General features: G+C 32.4%; 1 protein-coding gene across 3 annotated transcripts; it reads right to left on the bottom strand.

Annotated features, from left to right (window-relative positions):
- Positions 1–839: 839 nt before the first annotated feature.
- LOC145319630 (uncharacterized) lies at positions 840–26876 on the bottom strand. 3 transcript variants are annotated; one of them, XM_080161900.1, is made up of 28 exons: positions 26751–26876; positions 26104–26187; positions 25918–25954; positions 25491–25528; positions 24692–24779; positions 24280–24342; positions 23640–23699; positions 22224–22317; positions 21693–21748; positions 21142–21223; positions 20225–20262; positions 19593–19687; positions 17580–17674; positions 17166–17250; positions 16727–16917; positions 14180–14345; positions 13709–13769; positions 12446–12529; positions 9778–9890; positions 9177–9205; positions 8517–8556; positions 5801–5864; positions 5406–5453; positions 4886–4959; positions 3589–3613; positions 2765–2987; positions 1949–2015; positions 840–999 (listed from the first exon to the last, which is right to left on the bottom strand). In XM_080161900.1, exons 1-28 carry the CDS (start codon positions 26819–26821, stop codon positions 957–959), a joined length of 2214 nt encoding a protein of 737 aa, XP_080018026.1. In that variant the 5' UTR covers positions 26822–26876; the 3' UTR covers positions 840–956. The 3 variants fall into 3 exon arrangements, with proteins under 3 accessions (XP_080018026.1, XP_080018027.1, XP_080018028.1); XM_080161901.1 differs by having other exon boundaries at positions 1949–2009; XM_080161902.1 differs by having other exon boundaries at positions 17166–17241.
- Between the last annotated feature and the right edge of the window lie 532 nt (positions 26877–27408).

Genomic DNA, 27408 nt, shown 5'->3' with positions numbered 1-27408 from the left:
TTTTAATGATAAACAAACCTTGAACAACTCAGGACTTCGTGAATTTTCCCTAAAATTTTGAAATTAATCGGATCATTAATTACAGAAATATTAAGCTAAAGACAAAAAACTTTTGCCTTTACATTAAATCAATAAGAAACATCTAACATGTCTAAAGTAACGAAAAGAGCTAACCGTTACGGACGTACAAATGTGCGGGACCTAATTATAGGAAGGCTTTGCTCATAATAACTAATAATCTTAATATAATTTCTTTCTACAACGCACTAATCGGAATGAATTAACATTAAACAAGAATTAGATATAAAAAATGTAATGATTCAATTTACAAAATAATTTTCAAAATCAAAATATTCTGTCTGCTTGTTATTGTTTATCTTTTTGTTGACGCGCTAGTTTGCCGCGAGATTATGCATGATCTTGCGTGACGTCATTCATAATTGGTCCCCAAGATTGGTTAAAAACTGCTAAATTCTTGCATGTTCCCTTTAAGCCAGTCCCCAAAGTCTGAGACTCCTAAAAATTGAATATTCGATCCATTGTCCCCTCCCTTACTCCCTGGTATGTACGTATGTATAGAGCTCTATCTTATAATCATTGCATTGCCAAGAATACAGTCTCTAGTATAAAATTTTAAAGACATATCTAAGGAACAAAAGTATTGCTTAATTAAATCCACTTACCATTGCAATTGACAGTTTTTTCACAAATATTGCCTCAAAAATTTGTTTTCCATAGTACCTATATGATTTTGAATTTTTTTTACTTAATTTAGTTTTTAATGTACCTTAACATGCTATAACATTGTAATTTAACTCTATTATTATATTAACAAATCATTTTAATTATAAAATTTATTTTTGTTCTAATCAATTATATCATATTGTACATGCTGTGTTTTTTGATTTATTATTATTATTATGATAAAATTTGATATTTCTAAAAATCTTATTTTTTTATTTATTGAGTGTTTTCTTGAATATATCATCATCAGACTCACTGAAAAAAAATATATCATAAAATAATTTGATTTTTCATGAAATTCCATGTTTTACAAAGGTAAAAAAACGTCTGTTTTTATATTTACTCGGCTAGAATTGTTAAGAGTAATGATTGTAGTAATTACAAAGCTATTCTACAATTTACTTTTTTGTCTGTCCATCAGTCCGTAACAATATGATTTTTTCAGCTGCATATGGGATTTCTAGTAAATATACCCTTTTTAAAAGCGAAGCTTTTCTATAATTAGGGTCGGTCCGTCCGTACGTCCGTAACGGATAGCTTTTTTCGTTAATTTAGGCATGTTAGAATTGTCCTATCGATTTCAAATTTTGCATGGTGATTCCTTTAGTAGTTAGGTACGATTTAGAAAGCGTAGCAACTCTATAATCATTACCAGAATGTCCGTACGTCCATTTTAAACATGTTGATTTTTCTACTTTTTTAACAATAAATTTTTATGTGATCTAATTATCCGTTTGATCTGATTTTTAGTATATTGATTCCTGGGACAACAAAGAACAATATTTTAAGCGAGGGAACTCTATAATCAAGTCCTAAAGATGTAAGTATGTCCATAAACATTATCCTGTATCAAGCAGTTTTTCAACAAATTTACTTACAATTTTGCTTCGACTCTTATACTTTAATATTCTGATTATTCAGTTCAGACACTATACAAGTGTTAATGTCCGGTTGTCCTACCGTTTCAATGCTTCGCTTTTATGGATGTTGTCATCCTTGTCAAAGAGCATCCAATATACAAATTATACAACAAAAACTATCTTCTACATTGTTCATTTTTTCCTCTTATGTTATTACCACCAAACAGTTCCTCTATAACTCATATTGTCTGTTTGTTAATTCATTTTTTTATGCTTTGCCACTTAAGGATTTTGTCGTCCTTGTTTATTTCTAAATCTATTCCTTAGTTCAGAATGATTATTACCTATCAAAATTAAATATTGAAAGAGGATCTTTTTGTTTTGGTTGTTCTTCTGCTTCTGGCTCTGAATCTAAATTTTCATACATTTTAAAAAATAGCTGCTACCTCCCTAGATGCTTCTAGGGGCATTTGAGGAAGTGGAGGGTAAAGTTAAAGTAGACTTTAGAACTAAAATTAAAAAGTTTTTTGGGGGGTTGGGAATTTTATTCCAGCGACGATTTATCTTGGGAAAGTTGAAGTTACCACAAAATTGGTCAGAGGTTAGCGAGATCCCAAGCTACAGATAGTTACACAGATATGCAAACATCATGTTACTTTTATTTTAGGGTTAGAATAAAAATAATTAAATAGAATCAGACCTTTATAATATTTATACATTAAGACAGACAACCAGCCCGTTTGATCCAGGGTTTAACTGCATTTTACTAGGAAACAAAACTGTACACTGTTGCACCTGTTTTGGTATAAAGACATTCCTCTATTCTTTGTCTTCTTTTATACGCATTCAGAACAGTTTATGCCTCTTATAGAGCCTTAGGATTAAAGAGGTCTAACTCAGGGTGGGAGGGGACGTTAGGCTGTTTATTACAATAGTCACCAGAGTTTTTTTATTCGCAGACTTAACAATTTTGGGGGCTTTTATTGAATTTTGATTGGTTGGTTCATGAGGTTCAGTTTCCAAACGTCCTAACTCCTAACAACTAAATGTAATCTACAGGTAATTTGTGCATCGCCATTGATGATGTATCTTAATTTATCAGCTATTGTCATATTCCTTCAGATCCAAATAATTAACACATTAACCAAAAATTGTTTCACCTGACTTTGAGTCTGATTTATTTTCTTCGGTATTAATAGTATCTGAATCATTATCAACTGGAGCATCATGACTATCAACATTATCTGCCATTGGTTCATTTTCTTTCTCACCATTGGAGGATTTTTCATGGCCATTAGTATTGGTGGCATCTGTAGAGTCTGTGCTATCTTTAAGATCATCTTTTTCATTATCACTATTTTCAAATAGGTCATCTATGTTCACCTAATCAAAAAAAAGATGATTGCGTCTATTATTAACATTTTTGATCAGTCAAAATGTACAAAAATACAGCTATTTAAGTGGGTTAACCTTTCACCCAATCCCCTTGTTGATAGCCAAGAACCAAGTTTTTCCCAATTAAAATGAAGTTGCTGGAGAGTAGCCCCCTATCTTTGCATATATAAATGTTTTTCAAAAGTAATAAAATGTTTGTCTGTCTGTGTGTAGCTTAGAATCTCGCATATAATTTCAGCAAAGCTTTTTATAGGTCCAGAAAATCACTTGAGCTTCATCGACGAACCAACACTGTTAAATCTTTAATTTTTGATTTATTTCTTGAGTGTTCTATTTCTTTTTGGCTTTGAAACCATATCCAGTGGAATAGAAATAGTTCTCACACCTACTGAAAACTCAAATATAGCATTGTATCACGGACAATTTTCCATGAATAATAACATAAAAAAAGATATATTTAATACCAGTATTGTAAGCATGGTCCTTGGGCCCTCAAGGTCAACAAAACTTTATAAAATTTTATAATATTTCATTTTAATATCTGAGGAAAACTGAGAGTAAGTTGTGTCTTCTTCACTAATTTACTGACCTTTTCTAATCTCTTCCTTGATTCTCTAAAAAAATATTATTACATAAATGTAGGAAATCAAGAACATTACTGTACGTCCAGTAAGATATATAAGTTGGAAAAAATTTTAATGTTAGAGGGAGATTTGAAATCTGCATAAAATTTTAAGGATTTTTTTTATAAAATTCTTTTTTTGTATAATTCTTTATTTATAAGCGGATTTACAATTTAAGTTAATTAATTTTGACATCTGTGATTTGTGGATTGAAAATTATCTTCGCTCTGATAGGAGAAGCTAAAGTTTCGCACATTATTCAACCAATTAGAGCGCAGGTAGTTTCCAATCCACCTATCCTGTTGGTCGAAATTTGTTAACTTAAATTGTATTTCCGCTTTTAGATAAATAATTATACAAAAAACGAATTTTATAAAAAAAAATCCTTAAAATTTGATGCAGATTTCAAATCTCCCTCTGACATTAAAATTCCTTCCAACTTATATATCCTAACTACCAGTTTTCATAAGTAGCACAGTTATAATTATTATTCTAAACAAGGATGACAACATCCATAAGTAGCGAGGCTCGAAAATTGTTAATGTATTTTGGGAAAAATTAACTATAGAGCAGTGTCATGAAAATAAACATTAAGTTTGATAATTACGAAACATTTAAAATCCCAAAAACTTAAAAATCTAGGAATCGAACAAGCACCAAATTGAAAAGACAAAATTTAAAAGAACTATGTGAAAATTTGTAGAATGTGAACTCTGAAAATTTCAGCCGTATATCTTAAAAAGAAATCAAGAAAATCATGAAAATTTAAAAATCTAGAAATCGATCTAGCATATTACTATTAAGCAAATCTCAATGAAACTTGATAGAAATATGTAGAATGTAAACATATTTAATCCCATAAATTTCAACTGTTTATCTTAAATCTTAACTGAGAAAATCACATTTCCCCCATAGCGTTACGGACGAACAGCCAAAGAGATTTATAAAGTAGCTTTGCTAATAAAAAATAGCGTATAGAAAAAGCCTGACATTCCGAATATCTATCTTTAACAGCTGTTCACTAATTACACTAATCCCCGCACTAGTTATATGTATATTAATATTTTTCTTAATCATAGGCTCAACAACTTTGTAAACTTTTTTAAAATTTAGATTGGTTGGTTCATTAAGTGGAGTGTTTAAACTGTTTCAATCACTAATTGTAATCTATAGAAGGAGTAATTTTGTTTATTATCATTGGGAATGTACATTAATTTATCAGCCATTGTCTTATCCATTTAGATCCCTGAATATAAACATTACCTGGATTGCCGTTTTCTGTTCTCAAATTTTGGCCTGGATTTTGTTAGACTGACTAGTGTTGGTGATGTTACATTCTACAAAATATTTTCATCATTATTATAAAGTAACAGGATCACTGTATGTCTGCCTGTCTGTACCGAGAGATCTTGCTAACCGTTAAATCGATATGGTTCTCCTTTCCAAAGTAGCCTCTCAAAGGTACTGAGAAGGTTTATAACTATTATGGGGGAGGGTACGACCACCCTTCAAAGATAAATCGCCCCTAGAAAAAAAAGACACCCTCCACAATAAAAATATATAAACCTTCCCAAATTTTTGTACTTTTTATTTTAAAAACTAAAATAGCGGGTCGAATTCGCACCCTCCACAACCTCAAGTGCCCCTAGCCGTTTCGAAGCCGCTAGTTATTAATAAACAAACACTTATAAGATGGTTTTATCAATTTCATAAGATTTTAAATTTATCATTATCAAGTTAAGTAAAAAATATACGCAAAATTATTTATTTATTTATTTTTAACCTCATCTCCATTGTTTGTTTGTGAATTTTCAGGAACAGGATTGTTTTCCTGAGATTAAAAACAACATCTATTTTATATTAAAAAGTAACAGGATGTCTGTCTCATCACAGTACCGTAGGATATCGTTAACCGCTAAACCTATATGATTCTCCTTTAAAGGGAGACCTTTCTTAGGAACGTTCCATTTTTTTTCTAAGAGAAAATGCCCCTATATAAAAATAAAAAAAAAACACATAAATTGCTAAAAAATTATGGTGATAACCCAACCCACCTCCCTTTCTAGAGGCCTTTAGGAACATATGAATGGAAACCACCTAAAAACAAGTTATTACAGACTGATACAGATAATAATTTTATTAAATAGGTATTAAAAGCTACCAAAATTTTAAAACTACCTTTGATGTTTCCTCTGTATTTTCAGATGCACTTTCCGAGTCTGAAGAATTCTTTGCTAGAAATCTGAAAGAGACAATGGCCTGTTTATTACACTAGTCCCCAAAGTTTTCGTATTCACTGGCTTAACAACTTTGGGAACTTTTAATGATTTTTTTAATGAGGTTGATTCATAAGGTAAGTGATCAAACATTTAAACCACTAATTGTAATCTACACAAGAGAGAATTTTATGTATCATCATTGGGGATGTACAATTATGTATGTTTTTCGGCCATTGTCTTATCACTTTAGATCCCTGAACAACATAACATTAACATGTTTCAAATATTTGTTCTTTCCATAAGGTTCAATAAGGTTACTGCTATTTATATAACAAGCGGTTTCACCCCTAGCCTCTAGGGGCTTTGCCCCATGAGGTAATTTTGAAAAAAAATTAAAAAATAAATATTCTGGTACTGCTGCCAATAATTTATGTGAAGTGTGAATTTATTTGAAGGGGTGGGGCGGGGAATTTTCATTATTTGGGGGGTTTGAGGTGTCTAACCCCCCAAGAAAATAGCTTAAACCCATCACAGGACCAATAGGTATTTACCCTGAAGAGTAGAATCCAATCGGTTTAGTGGTTACCGAGATCTTAAGGGACAGACAGACAGACGGACGGACATACATCATTCTACTTTGTATTATAGATAATGTTTCTATTTACTTATTCAACATGGTCCAAAAGTTAAACTATGGCTAATCAAATAATCAGAATCTATAGTTAGGTCTTACAGATAAAGGTTAAGAAATCACAGAACACGCTTGGTTTTTTATTAAATGAATAAGTTGGGGTACAATGTTTGGCACTTTCGATATAAGTAAATGATAATAAAAAACCCATAGAATGCGATAATAACTTCAGAAAAATCGAAGAAAATAGTTTTCATACTTAATTAACGTTTTTAAGTTTTTCTTCAAAAAGTTTAGATAAGATGCCTTTAAAAGTCGTCTATGATTTTGTCAGGGATAAAAATGTAACTTTAAAATAAGAATTACAACATATTTTTTCAATTAATACAAAGTAAAATTTTGAACATTTTATTGATCAGTATATTTTTTAAAATGTGAAGTAGAAACCTGAATATTTTATCATGAAAATTGTGTTATGATTTGATTGTCTGCTAGATTACAAGAAAAAAGATACTGACAGTACTTGTTGGTTCTTTAAAAAAAAATAGGTAGATTACTTTCAGGACCCCTCTTTTTGCAACGTTATTTCAATAGAACAGAGCCGTAGTCTTAGTGTACTCAATATCTAGACAGCCAACCATTGTTTTAGAATTGTTCAATTTTTTTTACTTCTGATAAAAACAGAATTAATGGTATTTTTGTAAATATTATACCTCTAAGAAATGGCTATACTTCCCAATCATATGTTGTGTGATATTTAAGAGGAATTATTTTGATATAATGTCATTAAAATATTCGTTGAAAAAAGTGCTATTCTAGCTTATACTTCACATTTTAATGTGTATGATAATTCAAATAAAAGATAATGAAGATTTATATTATATTTAATTGTTATAATTATAAAGAAAAACTTGGAAATAGTAAAAAACTGACTTCATTTTATTGACGTAGGGAAAATTTTGTCAAATATTTGAATAAAACAACAATTTAAAACAAAATAAACTATTTTTAATATAGTCACAAAAAGGCTTAATGATTTTAGGAAATATTTCATTCACTAATCATGTCATTTAAACTCTATTTCACAGAATACAGTGTAAAAAGATGTTCTCGTTTTAATTTTAAGTAATTTCAAATGCATTTTAATACCTTTTAATGATTTATTTTTTGAAACATCTTTTTATGAAATGTTATTGATTTTTGAAGTTATATATTAGAATGTTTTTAAATTTCGTTAACATTTTGTTTTAAATGTAGAAAATTGGTAATTCTAAACATTCAAAAAATGATTTTATTAAATTTTCATCACTTAAATTGCATGTTTGATGAAATTTTCAACTGATAATTCAAGAAAAATTGTTTAAGTTTTATTATATTTTACTTTGAATTGTTAAAAAAATATATTATTGTCAAAAAAGGAGAAGTTATGTTTTCCTCAAAAAAAGTCCAAAAACATGAAAATTAACACGTGTAATGAGAATTTTTTTCTTTCAGGTTTAATTTTAAGTAATTATTGATATTTTTTGTAAAAAGGATTTTATATAAAAAGTTTTAAAACTCGAGTTAAGTAGTTGTGCTAAAAAAGGTTGCGAATTTATGCAATTTTCTTGCCAAAAAAATTTTCTAGGATTTTAAAAATAGCAAATGTTATTAGACGTACTTACAGATACAATTGCTAAGTCATTTTGGCCAAACACTAAAATAAAGTTTTTACATCTGAGGGTCCAGCCGTGAGAAAGAAAGAAATTAATAGAAAGAACAAAAAAGATACAACACAAGCACTTTTAGAGTAGCTTAATTATAAACAGTTTACTGCGGATATAAAAATGTACAACTGCAAGATTAAAACCAGGTTTGTTAGTCTCAAGATACCGTAGGCACGGGCAAAAAAAACTGGTTTTTAATATTTTGATTGTACATTTTTATATTCGTAGAAAATTGAATATATTAAGATACGATACTTGTTTTTTTCAGCATGGCTTAGAACTGGTTTTAATCCAGCTGGCAATAAACGGTTTTGAAGTCGTACTGAAAATGATTTTACCTCTTAGGTAGAGCAAATCCTGGCATTATAGCAATACCCCCTGAGAATATATCATTTTATTTAGATTTATTAAAGAAATGGGAGTATCCCCTTAAAACACCTTGTTGAGCAAAAATACATCATTATTATGAAATAAGATAGAATTAAGGGGAGGTAGTTTATCGATTGTTTTAACTGTAGGTCCCGCAGGGTTATAGCACCGAAGAATTAGGCCCCCTGTGCGGGTTTAGGATCTTCCGCAGGGGTTAGTCATAAGATAAAAAAAACTTACTACCGCCCACTCCCCCTTATTTTTTATAAACAAAAATTTAAAAATGGCTCTACTTACTATTTAGGGGAAAGCACAAAGAATGTAATTAATACAGTTAGATAAACAAATAGATTAATGTAATTGGTGAGGTCTATGTTTGGACAACTATGCAATAATTAATTCGTGTATTTACCGTATTATACAATCTAAAATCAAAATGCATTTTATTAACAAACCAGTTGCATCGACCCTAGCTTCTAGACGATATTGGTGGGTGTAAGGAAAATAGCCTTAAACCACCCCACGACATAAGTAAAGCCTCCCTTGAGAGTAATTTTCGATATTTTAAGCTTCAGACAGAAAACCTTTCTACTTTATATTTTAGGATATGAATTAAATTAACAATTTACCAATTGGCTTCTTTCTCACCGACGTTGGTCTGGAAATTGAAAATAATTTTATTTTAAACTAATTTACTTCTATAGTAAATAGACCATCCGTCCGTCTCTATGTCACTCTAACTAATAATGTCGCGCATCTGACATAGTATGTTTAGCTTCTTTATTTATGACGTTGTGTTAAGCCGAGATTCGATACTATCACCTCCCCGATGACAAGCGGATGCTCTACATGTTGAGCCCGCGGTCTTGAGTAAGATTAGGTTAAGTAAAGGTTATAAGAGCCCTGTTTGAATATAACCCTTTAGGAGCAATGTATAAGGGCCAACCCAGGGAGGGAAGGGAAAATTTGGCTGTTCATTAAACTGTCCTCTAAGTTTAATGATGACGTTTTCTTATGAGTTGGCTTAACAACTTTGGGGAATTTTAATGTATATTGATTGGTTGATTAATTAAGCTGAGTGACCAATTGTAATGTTCATAAGAGGTAATTTTGTGTATCATCTTTGGGAATGTACATAAATTTATCTGCCATTGCCTTATCCCTTGAGATCCCTGGGCCAACCTGAGAAATTTGTTTATCAAAAATAATATAATTTTTTTCAAGTTTTACCTTGGTGATGGTATAATTTCTTCTGTTGGAGGTTTTTCTTCTGTCTCAACTTTTGAATCAGTGTTATCATTAGAAGCTTCATCCCCTTCAATTTCATCCTTCTCAGAATCAGTCTAAATTGAGAAACTTTTTAGGGTTCTACGACAAACGCAAGAGTCCCAAACGTCGGAGTGGACAAACGTCGAAGTGGATACTTAACCTAACCTAACCTATTTTAGACCATCTTATAGGTTTTTTTAAATGCCTAACCCCTGAGGGGGGCATATTTGTTCATTCATATCTTAACCTAACCTAATCTGTAAAGAAATACTTAATAAAATTAATATTTTAACACTCCTGCGTTTGTCCACTCCGACGTTTGGGACTCCTGCGTTTGTCCTGAAACCCTTTTAAGTGCCTATAAAAATTACTGGCCTAACATTAGTCAATTAATATGTATACTGGCCTGCCATTGGAACTTTAGTCTGTGTATTGGCCTATCACTGGTCATTTGTATTGTATGAAGTAATATTTAAAGACACTGTAAAGAGCTTCTAAATCAAGGGGTAAAGAACCAAGATAATCCTTATAATAATGACATTAAAAAAAAATTCTATAAGAAACATATGAAATTCACCTTCGATATGGTATTCATTTTCATTTCAAAGAAAAACTGTTTGATTAACAATTTTGCTATTGTTATGGATATATGGCAGAAATATAACTGGAAAAAATTTGAGGAAATGAGCATGATAAGACACTGCACAGAGGTTTAAAACAATAATTTGTTGAACATTTTTAAAAATAAATTTTTAAAGCTAAGCTTTTAATAATCAGAGTCCGTTCGTCCGTATAGGATAGCTCTTTTTGTTAATTTTTATTTGTAAGTATTGTCCTATCGATTTCTAACCTTCATATAACAGTTACTATTTAGACAATTTGGGGCAATTTTATAATTCCAATAAAACATGATGACTTTTAACTTTTTTGACAACAACCTTTTGTATGTTATAATATTTCTATTAATTTTTTTTGTATGATGATTTCTTATAATTTTTCACTTTAATAACTGTGGAAAGCTGTTTATAATACGATGCGATAAATAACTATTACACAATTTAGATAGGAAATATTTAATAAATTTGTCCACTTTTGGATCATATATCACCACACCCCTCTTTAACCAAACTAAATATCCAAAAAAGATTAAATTGACCAAACATATGTGGATACATTTTTTTATATATATTATATATTTGTATTTTTTACTGTAATTAAAGAATGCAGCTTTTACAGTTAAAAACTAAAATAAAAAGTCGTTGGTTGTTTATTATATTTCAAAATCCTATTTTCTTAAACTTAAAGGGAAGCCATATAGTGATTTTTAAACTCAAGTATCTTAACGGATAAACCAATAGACGATAAATTGATGTACATCCCCACTGATGATAAATATAAAACTTTGGATAACAGATTAATTTACAGTCCAATATCCCCTTCCTTTTAATGCTACTAAACTTGTTTTCTTAAATTATTGAATTTAGAAATGTTGCATCCATAATTTTATTGCTTATTAATTTGCCAGCTAAGTGGCTAGGCAGTAAGTCACTCAAGCAGAACAATAATTCTATAATTCTGGTTAGATTCAGTTTAAAAATTGAAATCATAACTGATCTTCTGTAAGGTGTATTACTAGAGTAACGGATAGCTTATTTCGTTAGTTTATACATTTATATTCTGATTATTCAGTTCTGACACTATATAAGTGTTCATGCCCGTTTGTTCTAACTTTTCAGTGCTTCGCTTTTATGGATGTTGTCATCCTTGTTTTTTTTTATGAATTTACATTAATGTAAAAGTAGTTTCAGTAGGTAAAAGCTTTAGGTTATTAGTTAGTATAATTTTCTTACTTTTTGAATCAATACAAAATAGAAAATTCAAAAAACATTTTTAAGCTTGAGACAAACATATTGTCGTCCATGGTTCTTAAAGAAAATACATTGTGCTTAAAATGTTTTCTTATACTATAAATCTTTAATATCTTACTTTATAACTCCTTATCCCTTTAAGACATTGAGAATAAAAGACAGCCAATTACTGATGACTGATATTATATAAGAAAAAAATCTGCAAATGTAAAGTAATAGACAAAAAATAAAGACAAAGATTTAAATCAGAATTAAGTTTTATAATTTAATTTTAACAAAAACTTATTTAATATTTCAGCATTATCTAAATAAATTTAAAGTTTTCCTATATATTTTTACCTGGATGACCTTGCCAGCATTCTGGAATCGCCAGGACATTCAAAAAAAAATTCCATTTATGTGCAATTACTCATGGAGGGAGGGAACATTAGACTTTTTATTACACTAAAGTTTTCTATTTGGTTGACTAATTAAGTTAGATGTCTAAACATATCAACCACTAGTTGTAATCTATAGAAGTTGTATGGTAATTGGGGATGTTCATAAATTTATCGGCCATTGTGTTATCCCTTTAGATCCCCAGTAATTGCCAGATTTGAAAAGTTACTTTTGTATGCTTATCTTTTAAACACCGAAAAATTTTGGAGAGTAGTACCCCCCCCCCCCCCCCCCACCCATCCGCGATCTCTAAAATTAAATCATACAAGTTCCCAGGAAGAATAACAAACAAAAAGTGTAAGTTTAAAATAAAATGCACTTACCTGATCTAATTCTGGTGTAACTTTGTTTTTATTTGCCTTCTGAAGCAATCCAAATATATCCTCATCCCCACTCTCTTCTTCTTCCTAAAGTAAAGTAAAAACAAAAAACACAACTTCCATAACAATCAAAGCACAGAAAATCATGGATTGACAAACGAACAAAATGAGTTTTAGAGATAATTTCGGTATTCTTGAAGAAAGAGAGGAATATTATAAAACCTAATGTTAAATAAAAAAATCATATCAAATCTACATATCAATATAAATGTCTTTATATTATGTTATCTTATATTTAAAGGGGTATCTTATAATAAACTATGAGTTATTTCGCTGCTGACCCATGCTTAAAAACCGTCTTACCTTACCTTTTAAGGGTGGGATTCTCCTTCGATTTAAAAGTGATCATCTAGAGAATCAAGAGCATGATCGACTATTAATAGGATGCGATACTCTACAGGGAGTAAGGGAGGGGACAATGGATCGAATATTCAATTTTTAAGGAGTCTCAGACTTTGGGGACTGGCTTAAAGGGAATGTGCACGAATACAGCAGATTCTTACTGATTTCGGGGAATTGCGCATCAACTAGCTGAGCTAGTTTTGAATATGCAGACAGAAAAGTTTGTTATTTATCGCTGGTTTTAACAAATATTTTTTCCCAAGAAAATGTCTTTTCATGTATAGAAACTCTACTGTGATATTTATGTATTAAATAATCTAAGAACCGCTTGAATTTAGGGGTCAGTTATAAATATATCAGAAGGGTTGAGGTAGTTCTAAACAAGATTTTTCTAGTGATTAATTACAGAATGTTTACTACATTGTGATGTGTTGATAATTTAATTTTCAAGTAAATGATTTTTTTCTTAGAACTAATTTTGTTCTAAATTAGGTTACCATGATCCCTTTACAATTTTCTTGATAAATCTGGTTTTTATTGCTTTTCAGCGAACCCTCTTAAATTGAATTAATTGCCCATTGTCCCCTCCCTTACTCCCTGGATACTCTAACACCCAAGGATACTAGTTTAAGTAAAATCCAACAGACTACCAACCCTTTGATTGCCCGACCTTTGTCTGAGAAGTCCTAACATAGCAGCAGTAGTAACTATTTTTAACGTCTTTAGTTATGACGCGGTGATTGGCCGAGATTCGAACCTATCACCTCCTCGACGACGAGCGGATGCGCTTCGTGTCGAACCACGGTCGCAGGTTAATCTTAACGAGTGAATCCGCTGCTAAGCCATGCTTAAAACTCATCTCACCTCAAAATTAAAGAGGCTTTGTTTGAGTTTACCAGTAGCTGAGCTTGGAAGGCTTTTTAAACTGAACAAAAATGGCATGAGAGATTTAAAACATATAAATGTGCAGAATTGGTATATATCCACTCCCCTAGCAAAAAAGAGGAGCTGATACACACTTCTTAAAAGCGGTCTACATCCCTTAAAACAGCCAAGAGGTGTTAAGTGAAAAGACCACCTCTTTTGAATTTAAGATTTGTGTAAAAAAGAATTTTACACTGCGCAAATTTAACAATTAATTTTAAACACAGCTTTTTATTACACGAGTCCCCAAATTCTATAATAAGGGGTCATATTGGGTAACAACATTGGGGATGTACATCAATTTATCGGCCATTGTCTTATCCCTCATCAAAATATAAATAAAAAACGGTGAATTAGTGAGTAAGATGAACCTTAAAAGAAATTCTACCCTATAAAAAAATGTACTAAAACCTTTTCAAGAAATCATCATCATCATCGGAAGAACTATTATCAAAAACTTCTTTTGCAGTCTTCTTGAAGTCAGTAGTATCCTCGTTAGCTTGAGGTTTTTCAGTAGCTGCTTTGGTAGTAGGTTTGGATGCTGGGAGCTTAGAGGGAGTTGACTTTTTAGCAGCACCTTAAAAAGATTGTAACTGAGGGTTTTAAAAGATTATTCACATGTAGCCAAAGGGGGGGGGGAGGGGTAGATATACCACACTTTTCTGGGATCTTGTCGAGTCAAGTATCAACTGTTGGGAATATCAAAGGATGACTCCATGCAAAATTTGAGCCGGATCCGGCCAAAACCGGCCGTGAATTTTATAAAAAAACCGGTTTTTTCCGGTTTTTAGGGGGTATCTGTAAATCGATTCAGCTGGAGCAAAACCGGTTGGAGGTACAAAAAATTTTACTTCACATGAAATTTAGCCAATGCAATTGCCTACAAAAATGTACTTCATCATCAACTTGATTGGACAACTCTTTCCCCTCCTAAATGTCCATTAAAACCTCGGAAACGGCAAAAATCGACAAAAATCACGCCTTCGGCGGCGAATAACGGCTAAACGGTCAGCCGGAGGCGAATGAAACATAAATAAAGAAATGTCCGCCTCAAAAAGTTGTTCAATATCAAAGAGATGCTTGAAGTCTCTAAAACGACTCCTTACCCTCCTTTAAGGGGAAAAACTGAAAAAACGTCATTTTCAAAAGTATGCCCACTTCGTGGGTGTGGGGGGCACTGAACCCGTCACCCCAGGGTCACCAAATATAAAGTCTAGGCGGCTCACATTGCTGAATTTTCACCAAGTGAAAGTCTTGTGTCATTATATCTTATGAGAAAAAAGTTATTAATTAATTAAAATTTAAATTTTGATTTTTTGATGGATTTCTTTGATGAAATGACAGGCCGGTCAATTTTTAGGCCATTTTTTGCGGTTTTTGGGCCGTCAGGCCCAAACGGTTTGAGATAATCTCACGGGACCTTTTGCCCAACCTAAGTCTGGTTATTTGTGAGGTCTAGGAAAAAAAATCAGACTTACGCAAAAGATTATGATTATAATCTTTACACAGAAAAATGGCACGAGGTGAGGGTTTGAGGGGGCAAAATGAGCCGACCAGCGATTTTTGACGGCGCGCAGCGACGTCGTGCTTCATCCAATCCGAGATTTTTTTTTCTTAGACCTCACAAATAACCAGACTTAGGTCGGGCAAAAGGTCCTGTGAGATTATCTCAAACCGTTTGGGCGTGACGGCCCAAAAACCGCAACAAATGGCCTAAAAATTGACCGGCCTTTCATTTCATCAAAGAAATCCATCAAAAAATCAAAATTTGAAATTTTAATTAATTAATAACTTTTTTCTCATAAGAGATAATGACACAAGACTTTCACTTGGTGAAAATTCAGCAATGTGAGCCGCCTAGACTTTATATTTGGTGACCCTGGGGTGACGGGTTCAGTGCCCCCCACACCCACGAAGTGGGGTTACTTTTGAAAATGACGTTTTTTCAGTTTTTCCCCTTAAAGGAGGGGAAGAAGTCGTTTTAGAGACTTCAAGCATCTCTATGATATTGAACAACTTTTTGAGGCGGACATTTCTTTATTTATGTTTCATTCGCCTCCGGCTGACCGTTTAGCCGTTATTTGCCGCCGAAGGCGTGATTTTTGTCGATTTTTGCCGTTTTCGAGGTTTTAATGGACATTTAGGAGGGGAAAGAGTTGTCCAATCAAGTTGATGATGAAGTACATTTTTGTAGGCAATTGCATTGGCTAAATTTCATGTGAAGTAAAATTTTTTGTACCTCCAACCGGTTTTGCTCCAGCTGAATCGATTTACAGATACCCCCTAAAAACCGGAAAAAAACGGTTTTTTATAAAATTCACGGCCGGTTTTGGCCGGATCCGGCTCAAATTTTGCATGGAGTCATCCTTTGATATTCCCAACAGTTGATACTTGACTCGGCAAGATCCCAGAAAAGTGTGGTATATCTAGGGAGGGGGTATCGACAACACCCCACTCCATCCATTTTTAAAATTTGGTTTAAAAAGAATGAGTACAAAAATGGGGGGGGGGGGTAGGGATTTTTTCATGGGGCGATTTCTCTCAGGAGGGTGAAGGTACCCTCCGTCAAAATAGTTATACATCTTCCCAGTACCTATGAGAAGGTACGTTGTAAAAGAGACCATATTGGTTAAGTGTTAGCGAGATCCATCGGTACAGACAGACACACACAAATACACAGAGATCCTGTTACTTTATTATAAGGACTAGCGGCTAGGCCCCTTAGAGGCCTCTAGGAGCACTTTAGGTGGTGGTGAATTTAAGTTGACCCACCTCCCCCCCTAGTTTTAGTGTCAAAAAGAAAAAGTACAATCGCTTTCTATTTTTTTCTTTTTGTGAGGAGGGGAGGGGGATCCTGTTACTTTATTATAAGGATAAAAGGTTTGGAATAGTTTGATAAGTTCTATAAGCTATTAATATAGAATGAAATTATGACATATTTTCAACAAACAAATTTACCTAATTTTGAAGTCTTTGGTTTAAATAAATCGTCATCTGAATCAGAATCAAACAAAACAGATTTGGGTTTGTGAGTTTCTTTCTTTTTTACAACAGCTTTAGGAGTATCTTTTTTAGATACAGTTTCTTCTAATGCTTCAAAATTATCAGAAATCATTTTGGAATCATCATTTCTCACAATAATTTTCTTTCTAAAAGTTAAGCGATGGTCAAATAAATATTTCAAAGTATATTTTGGAAGATTTTTCAAGATTAGTTTCGTTAATTTTTTTTTATAAAATAAAGAAATTATATTTATATCTATAATAACTTTTGATAGCAAATTATATTTATATAATGATTTTATAATTGTTTAACTGTCGTTAGGTCATTTGTGTTTTATATGAGGCCATATCATGTTAGGAATCCGAAATAATATCAAAATGCAATTAAAACCTACTTCTTTTCAAGTGGTTGTTGTCCTCCAAGTTTAAGGTTAAGTTCCGCCATAATACCAAGCTTCCCAGTCTTTGGTTCTGAATTTTTTGTTTTGTATGAAAATAAGTTTATTAATTTACCTAAATGATTCTAAAAATTGTTTACTTATTTTTAAGCTACTTAAAAAAAAACATTTTTCTGGCATTTTCGTTCAAAAGGCCTTTTTGAGCACAGAAACCCTTGCCCCCCCTCCCCTTTTGTGATAAAATTGAAATTAAGGGAGGTATCTCTTTAGGGGTAAGGGCACCGCAGGTACACGCTACGCAGGGTTAGGACCCTCGTAGTGGTAAGGCATATAAAAAAATTGCCCTTTCTTATATTCAGTACTCGATACGCACTTTGAGAGAAAGCACAAGTTTAAATATATATTTTTTACCATCGCTATCATCATCATTGGTATCATCCTTTGGTTTAGTTGTGATGGGAGCAGGAACAACCAAAGGATTTTCATCCTCTAAATCACTGAAGTCACTGAAAAAAAAGATTGACAACATCCATAAAAGCAAAGCTCTGAAAAGGTAGCTGGTCAAAGAAACTTTTACACTTTTACAATCCTATTATATAAAGTAGTAAGCGTTTTTTGTCTGTCCCGAAGGATTTCGCTAACCGCTGAACCGATATTGTTCTCCTTTACAGTGAAGCTTCGAATAGGTCCTGGGAAGGTTTTAAACTATTTTTCGAGAGGGTGTCTTCACCAACCTCTTCCCCAAAAATGATTTTTTTTAACTCTTTTGAAACTCAAATTTAAAATAGGATAAGGTCGACTTTTCCTTCTCCTACCAGTGCAGTGCCCCTAGAGGCTTCTAGGGGCGTAGCCGCTAGTGTCTAATAAAGTAGAATAAAAATATATTACCCTAAACAAAATTTTAATTAAGTTTGTTGCAAAACTGCTTAAATATAGGTGAGTTAAAGCACATAAAATATTGTTGTTAAAAAAGTTAAAAATTAATATGTTTTAAACTGACATACAGACTTTCTAGTGACGATTATAATGTTGCTATGCTTTCTAAATTATACCTAGCTGTTCTAGGAATCAACAAGCAAAGTTTGAAACTTATAAGACAATTCTAACATAAGAGCTAACCATTATACGGAAAGAGGTAACCTTTACGGACGGACAGACCGACTATATAAAATTGGGCCTCGCTTTAAAAACTATTATATCTTATTCTATTTTTAAAAGCAAAGCTTTTCTCAAATTAGGGTCAGTACGTCCGTCAGTAACTGGTTGCTCTTATTTTTAATTTAGGCATGTCCTATCAATTCCAAACTTGGCATGGTGCGTCAATTTAAAGTATTATGTGATACTAGCGGCTACGCCCCTAGAAGCCTCTAGGAGCACTGGTAGGAGGGGGAAAAGACGACCTCATCCAATTTTAAATTTGAGTTTAAAAGAGTTTTAAAAAAATATTTTTGGGGGGAGGGGGGTGAAGACACCCTCTCCAAAAATAGTTTAAAACCTTCCCGGGACCTATAAGAAGCTTCACTATAAAGGGGAACAATATCGGTTCAGCGGTTAGCGAGATCCTTCGGGACAGACAAAAACACTTACTACTTTATATAATAGGATAATTATCATATTTATATGTTTATGGAACACCTATTTCTAGGACAATAAAGTACAATATTATGAGCCTATCATCTCTATCACAAAGCCCTAAACTGCAAGCCCATCCTTAAACGGTATCCTGTATTTATGCAGTTTTGCAACAATCTTACAATTTTGATTAGACTTATATTATATTTATATTATTCGTATTTAGTACTGACACTTTCCATGTGTTTATGTTCGTTTGACCTACCGATAAATATTTTGCAAATATCCTAAAGTTTTTTTCTGCTGAACATTCATGTATGAATCTTTTTGTAGTGCCTATAAATATGACGTCATACAATACAAATGACCAATGATAGAAAAAAAAACAATACAAGTATACATTTTTAGTGACCAATAGTAGGCCAGTATGACGTCTTTTTTATAGGCACTATAAAAAGGTTCTTCATTTATTTTTAGTTACACATATACGTTAAGTACAATTTCTTCTGACTTCTGAATTTAGATGAAGCTTTGAAGAAAGATTGCATCCGGAAAGACAGACTTATGGAGTAGCTATGCTCACTTGAATTATAATTAGCTTGTTAATATTTCGTGTAGATTCATTATGATTACATAATTGCAATTCTATTTTTGTATTCTGCCCATTCCTTTCCCCCAAAATAAATAAATCATATATAATCTATTTTAACCCAACCTAAGCATCTGTAAATACTGAATTTAATATTGTTTTGTTTGCCTCTAAATAAACGCTTATATATAAAGTTACCCTGAGTCATTTGGGTTGAAGCGGAGCTTCATTACAATTAAGATATCGGATAAAAATTGACTAACCTGTCGCTATGATTAAACACTAATGGCTTTTTGGTTGCTGTTGTTCTTGGCGATGGTAGAACTGGTAGAGGTGGTTGTCTTTTGGTCAATGGACTTTTTTAACACATCAATTAATCAATTTATAGATGCTTATGATTTAATTCAGAGAAAGAGGGGACAATTGGCTCTTTATTGCACTAGTCCCCAAAGTTTTAAGATAATGTTTTATTATTCGTTGACTTAAAAACTTTGGGAACTTCATTGAATTTTTTGGTTCGTTTATTAAATTGAGTGTTCATTGGTTCAAACAACTAATTTTAATCTACAGAGGGGGTAATTATGTGCATCATGATTCGGGATGTACATCAATTTATCGGCCATTGTCTTATCCCTTAAGATCAGTATTTCTATTAACACATTGAAACCAATGCATTGATAGGATTAAAATCTTTTAGTAGAATTATGAAAATCTTCTACCTTTTTAATATATTTTTAATCTAAAACATCATTTCATGAAGAAGTCTTGTATACATCCAACCTCTTTTTTTAGGGCATGTTCTATTAAGATGCTATGGGCTGTGCCACTAGTTTAAGTGAAATTAGAGCGCTAGGCAGTGACAAATAAAGGTATAAAATATTGATTGAAGATTCCTGTGAATTTCTTCTTCGTCCGATGGTGATACCTGTGAATCTAAAATTAAGAAACATAAAAAAGTTTACAGCAAAATTGATCCTCTTATAATAAAGTAACAGGATCTCGCTGACCGCTGAACCGAAATGGTTCACCGTTAGAGGGTAGTTTCTTATAGATCCTGAGAATGTAAATAACATTTTTGGGGAGGGTAACGCCTCCCTTCAATGATAAATTGCCCCTAGAAAAAAATTAACCTCCCCCACCAAAAAAAAAAATTTGTTCTATTTAAATCAAAAATGAAATTGGGTTATCGAATTCAACTCCGCCCTCCTAAAATGCCCCCTAGAGACCTCTAGAGGCGTAACCGCTAGTAATCAATAAAGGATATCAATATCAATCCTATTATTTAAAGCAGTATTTTTTGGCAACGATTTTAAAATCCACTCAAAAAGGAGTTCTACATTTTGAAAAAGCTTTGGAAATATAAATGATGATATAAATAAATAGATGAGTGGATTATTATACCTGAATCTATTTCTAGAGCTACAGAGGAGGAAGGTCTGGATATATGAATAGATAGATAGATTATTATACCTGAATCTATTTCTGGAGGTACAGGGGAGGAAGGTCTGGATATATTAATAGATAGATAGATTATTATATCTGAATCTATTTCTGGAGGTACAGGGAAGGAAGTATGGATAGATGAATAGATAGATAGATTATTATACCTGAATCTATTTCTGGAGGTACAGGGGAGGAAGGTCTGGATATATGAATAGATAGATAGATTATTATACCTGAATCTATTTCTAGAGTACAGGGGAGGAAGTATGGATAGATGAATAGATAGATAGATTGTCATACCTGAATCTATTTCTGGGGGTACAGGGGAGGAAGGTCTGGATATATGAATAGATAGATAGATTTTTATACCTGAATCTATTTCTGGGGGTACAGGGGAGGAAGGCCTGGATGGAGAACTTGATGAAAATTCTGATTCATCCTCAACTTCTCTCTAAAAATGAATCAATCAAATTAATCTTTAACTAATTTCGTTCAGGATAACTGCCCAACTTTTAAAAATCGCCTTCCCACCAAAAATCATTAAACCCCCCAACCTCACGAAGATTCAATATAATATTGTTGAAAAATTTGAACGTTGTTATTTTCTACCAAAATTAGATGAAAAGTGAATAGTTAAACCTAACACTTTGGATGTCAATATGATTTATAGTCCAATGTCCCCTCCCTCAAAGGTCCATATGGCATAATAGTTATTTATCGCATTATATTATAAACAGCTTTCCGTGGATATTAAAATGCAAAAAAATACGGACCCGCGGGGCAATAGGTCCGGGCTAGCAGACTATTCTTAGTCTAATGATTTTTATTTTAATATTCGTGGAAAATTGTCTGTAATACGATGCTGTACATGATTTTTCATAACCAGGTCTAATCCAGCGGATATTATTATCTGGAAATACCTTTTCCTCTGTTTCATCATCGCTTTCATCATCACTACTGGACTCAGAACCAGTATCTATGATATAAAATAGTATAAAGTAGTAAGTTTTTATTTTGTCTGTAGATTAAGATTTCGATATATACTGAAATAATTGAGTTCTTCATTTTATGAAAGTTCCTTTTAGGTCCCTAATCGCACCTACCATTTCCTGAGATCTTTAACTTGGGACATAAATACTACTTTATATCATACACTAGCGGCTGTGCCTCTAGCATATAGGCATTCTGCATTCAAAGTGGCAAAGAGGGGCTAGAAAAATAGCTTAAAACCACCCAAAGACTTAGATCTGGAAATTAAATAGCCTAAAACCATCACAGCAGTTACGAAGCTGAAATAGAAAACCCAATCGGTTTAGTAGTTGTCGAGATCTTAAGCTTCAGACAAAAAAAACATACTACTTTATATAGAGGATTGTTTGAATGTTTTGAAGACGCCAGTGTAATTAATATAATATTAAAAGTTTTAGACAAAAATACTCTGAATATTTTACCTTCCTTGACATCGACATCAAGACCAACATGATTATCCTGCATCCAGTCTGGAGTTCCAATAATGTGGGGTAGAGCTCGTGCCATCAAGGGGTTCTAAACAACAACAAGTATGACAACACAGGAAGAGAGAGCTACAATGAGCTGTTTATTACACTAGTCCTCAAATTTTTGAAATGACGTTTTCTCGTACTCATTCGAAACCGATTAATATCCGTTGGATTAGAACCAGTTCTCATCCATACGAAAAAACTATAACTAGCATCGTATTATACCCATACGAATATGAAAATCATAAGATTAAAACCAGTTATAATAATACGATGCGAGAAATTACTATTCTTATTCGTTCGCTTTAAACTTTTGGGACTTTTATTGAATTTTAAATGGTTGGTTCATTAAGATAAGGGTCCAAACGTTTCAGCCACAAATTGTAATCTACAGAAAGGGTTATTTTGTGTATCATCATTAGGAGCGGAAATCAAATTTTTGGCTATTTTCTTATCCCTTTAGATCCCTGATTACAACAACTATAAGTAGCAGGGATCTAAAGGGATAAGTAAATGGCTGTTAAATTGATGTACAGTACATCCCAAGTAATACTACACAAAATTACTCCTGTATATTTAATATTTATACAATTAGATGTTTGGACACTAAATTTAATGAACCAGATTCAATATAAGTCTCCAAAATTGTAAACCCAACAAATAAGAAAAGGTTATTATAAAAATTTGGGGCCTAGTGTAATAAACAGCCCAATGTCCACTCATTAAAGATCATATGGCTAGTATTTATTTATTAATATTAAATTTATTGGGGAAAAATCACGAAACCTTCAATATAAGTCTCAAATGTTCTCTATTTATGTATCATGACTAATGGACCGACGGACCATGTAAATTATATACTGGATGCCCATTGGTTTAAGAAATCTTGAAAAGGAATTGAGAAAATCAAACTTCACCTTTCTGATTAACGATTATACAGGCTAAGTGAATTATAAAGTAGCTTCGCTAAGAAAAAAGGACAATTTTGTATAGAGGAAAAATATAAAAAAACATAACATTTCTATTTATAGCACTTTGAATTCCAAGCTTTGTGTATCAATAATGCAGGCAACTGCATCATAACTAAGAACATTAAAAATAAAATTGTTCCTACTGCTGCTATGCCTTTGCCCAAAACAGGCACAACTCATTACAGTTATGACTTTCAGATAAGGGTTGTGCAATCAAAGGGTTGTTGGTTGTCTGAAGGGCGTTTGACAATTTAATCATGCACATTATTTAGCAAGATTTAGTTCTGAGATAAACCTAGATAAGATCTTGTGGTGTCCTCTTGGCTAGCCGAGGCTACGTAAGAATTAACTGACCAACCAGAATTTTTTTTAATAGCTTCGCTTCTAAGTTAAATACCTTGAGTTGTAGAGCTCCAACTTTTATGTTGTCATCATCTTCTGAGTCTGATTCTTCTAACTAGATGATAGATAGATAGATAGATAGATAGATAGATAGATAGATAGATAGATAGATAGATAGATAGATAGATAGATAGATAGATAGATAGATAGATAGATAGATAGATAGATAGATAGATAGATAGATAGATAGATAGATAGATAGATAGATAGATAGATAGATAGATAGATAGATAGATAGATAGATAGATAGATAGATAGATAGATAGATAGATAGATAGATAGATAGATAGATAGATAGATAGATAGATAGATAGATAGATAGATAGATAGATAGATAGATAGATAGATAGATAGATAGATAGATAGATAGATAGATAGATAGATAGATAGATAGATAGATAGATAGATAGATAGATAGATAGATAGATAGATAGATAGATAGATAGATAGATAGATAGATAGATAGATAGATAGATAGATAGATAGATAGATAGATAGATAGATAGATAGATAGATAGATAGATAGATAGATAGATAGATAGATAGATAGATAGATAGATAGATAGATAGATAGATAGATAGATAGATGGATAGATGGATAGATTGATAGATAGATAGATTGATAGGTGTATCACCTCTATATATTCATAGAATTGTTTGATAATATTTAGTCCATCATCCATTGCCTTTTTCTTCACCTAAATAAAAAATGTCTGTATTTCTTTACAGCGATTTTGTAAATTTTTTATTTGACTAACACATTTTGAAATACATTTTTGATTTCATTGCTTACAAATTTTAAAATTCGATTGTATAAGGTAAAATTGTTATTAATTAAAGTGACCTTAGAGGCCTCTAGGGACAATTGATTAATCTTGAGAGGGTGGTGGTACCCAACCCCAATATAGATATAAACATTGCCAGGATCTATGAGCTACATGCTAAAGGAGCAACATATCAGTTCAGTGGTTGGTCAGATCCTATGGTACAAACATGTACAGACAGCCTAGCCTCTTACTTTCATATAAGGATATTAATTTGTATTACCTCGTCAATTGACATTTCTTCAGTGTCATTAGTAGTATTATCCTTTTCATTATTTTCAAAATTATTCTCTAGATTTTCTTCTTCAACTCTTAGCAAATAGTTACAATTATGACAACATCCATAAATATATGTACATATATAAAAGGGCATGAATACTAAATGGACATACAGACACATTGAGCATAGCATAACGCACTAACAGACTGATTTATGGACTGACTGACTGACTGACTGACTGACTGACTGACTGACTGACTGACTGACTGACTGACTGACTGACTGACTGACTGACTGACTGACTGACTGACTGACTGACTGACTGACTGACTGACTGACTGACTGACTGACTGACTGACTGACTGACTGACTGACTGACTGACTGACTGACTGACTGACTGACTGACTGACTGACTGACTGACTGACTGACTGACTGACTGACTGACTGACTGACTGACTGACTGACTGACTGACTGACTGATTGACTGACTGACTGACCGACTGACTGACTGACGGACTGACTGACTGACGGACTAACGGACTAACTGACCGACTGACTGACGGACTTACTGACGGATTGACTGACGGACTAACGGACTGACTGACGTACAGATGACTGAATTATGGATTAAATTACGGTATGACTGACGGACTAACTGAATGACTGACGGACTGAAAGACGGTTTGACTGACGAACTGACTGGCCAACAGACTGACGGACAGACTAACGGACAGACGGACGGACTGACTGACGGGAAAATCGATTTCGAAGCCACACCGGAAAAATTTATTTCCCTATACCTGTGTTCAATAAACTTTTGATTTGATATAAGACTAATCTGAAAACAAAATTGAAATGTTGCTTATTATTTTGTTAAAAATAATCTAATTATTGTCAGAGTGTCGGAACGTAGTAAGCAGAATATTAATCTTTAAGTCTAAGCAAATTTGTATATAAACTTGTTGCAAAATTACGTAAGTACAGGATATTGTTTGAAGACATACTTACATTTTTAAGACTTGATTATGGAATTATGGAGATGCTTCGCTCATAATATTCTACATTGTTGTTCTAGGAATCAATATTCCAAAGATATCGATGAGTAGGAAAAATATATCTCACAAAAAAATGTTGTCAAAAAAGTTATAAATCAGCAAGTTTTAAATGGACGTACGGACTTTCTGGTAACGAATACATAGTTGCTACGGACGGACGCAAAAAATAAACCTTATTTGACGCATTTTTAATCCTCACATCAAGCATCCTAAAATCAATTTAAAAAAAGAATATTTTATAATTCAATTAATTAAAACAAAATCTTATAAAAATTAAATTTTAAAACTTTGGGGACTAGTGTAAAAAACAGTCCAATGACATCTTCATTCTGATTATTATTCATGACTGATTGATTACCTTGTCCTATAATCATGTGTTCTGATGTTGTGTAGAATAGTATCCGAGTTCTTTTTCACTTTGTCAGTTAGATTCTTCATTTTACTGAAATATGTGGATTAAATTTTTTAATAATCCTGTAATAAAGTAACAGTATTTCTGTCTGTTTGTCTATCTGTTTGTATCCCGCTAATCGCTGGACTGATATGGTTCTCCTTTACAGTGTAGCTTCTCATAAGGTTTATAACTATTTGGGGGGAGGGTACCACCACCATCCCAAGCGAATGTACCTCTAAATACCCTTACTTCCCTTCAATTATCTATAATACAAAGTAGCTTGATGTCTATCCGTCCGTCCGTCCGTCTGTCCGTCCGTCTGAAGCTTAAGATCTCGGTAACCACTGAACCGATCGGATTCTACTCTTCAGGGTATATACCTATTGGTCCTGTGGTGGTTTTAAGCTATTTTATTGGGGGGTGGGACACCCCCAACCCCCCCCAAAAACAAAAAATCCCCCCCCCCATTTTTTTTGCTGAAGATTTCCTTGGTCCTTTATGTTTTGTAGAAGATTTCCTTGGTCCTTTAACGAATTTCGCCTTAATTTTTTTATCATCTCTTGGGGCAAAGCCGCTAGTATTTAGATATTGTAATATTTTTGGGTATTAACCTCAAAAGTTTTTTATCCTCTTCTATCCCCCAAGAGCCAATTTTCTTGTCCAAATCATGTAATTCACTCATTTTTATCTAAAAATGTTAATCTTTCATTTTTATGTCACATAAAAATTGTAAAAAAGATTTCAATATATATATTTTATTTATGAATTAAAAAGATATCAAATATTAAAACTCCCACAAGTAAACTAAAAGATAAGGATTTATACACAAATGGTTGATATTTAAATTTTTAGTACAATTTTATAACTTTAAAGATTTATATTTGTACATAATTTTTAAAAATCATATTATTTTCTTCAAATTAATAAATTTATTATTACAATTCAAAGTTTTTTACTTAAAAAAAAACCTTATTATTAAAAGTTACTAATATTAGTACTATAAATTCTCTGTACATTTTAAAAATTTTATGAAAATTATTGTAGACTTATATTTTTTGTGGTATTTAAAGTTAATTGATGTAAGTAAAAGCCTTTTAAAGTATATTTTAAACATATTATGTGTCCTCCGAGGTAAACTTTTAAAATAATTTGGGTGCTTACATTTGGGGGAAATTAGTCTCAGTAGAAATTATCCAAAGAAATGAGATGAATGCCGCTATTTCATTTGTTATGAAAAGTAGACAACAAGTTATTTGCGACTTCCCACAA

Source organism: Acartia tonsa, chromosome 5 (assembly GCF_053477335.1).
Source record: "Acartia tonsa isolate MP-2025a chromosome 5, ASM5347733v1, whole genome shotgun sequence".
In the NCBI taxonomy this organism is placed as follows: Eukaryota; Metazoa; Arthropoda; class Copepoda; order Calanoida; family Acartiidae; genus Acartia; species Acartia tonsa.
Note: the sequence above shows the minus strand (reverse complement) of the source record. Positions and strands in the feature narration are given on the sequence as shown.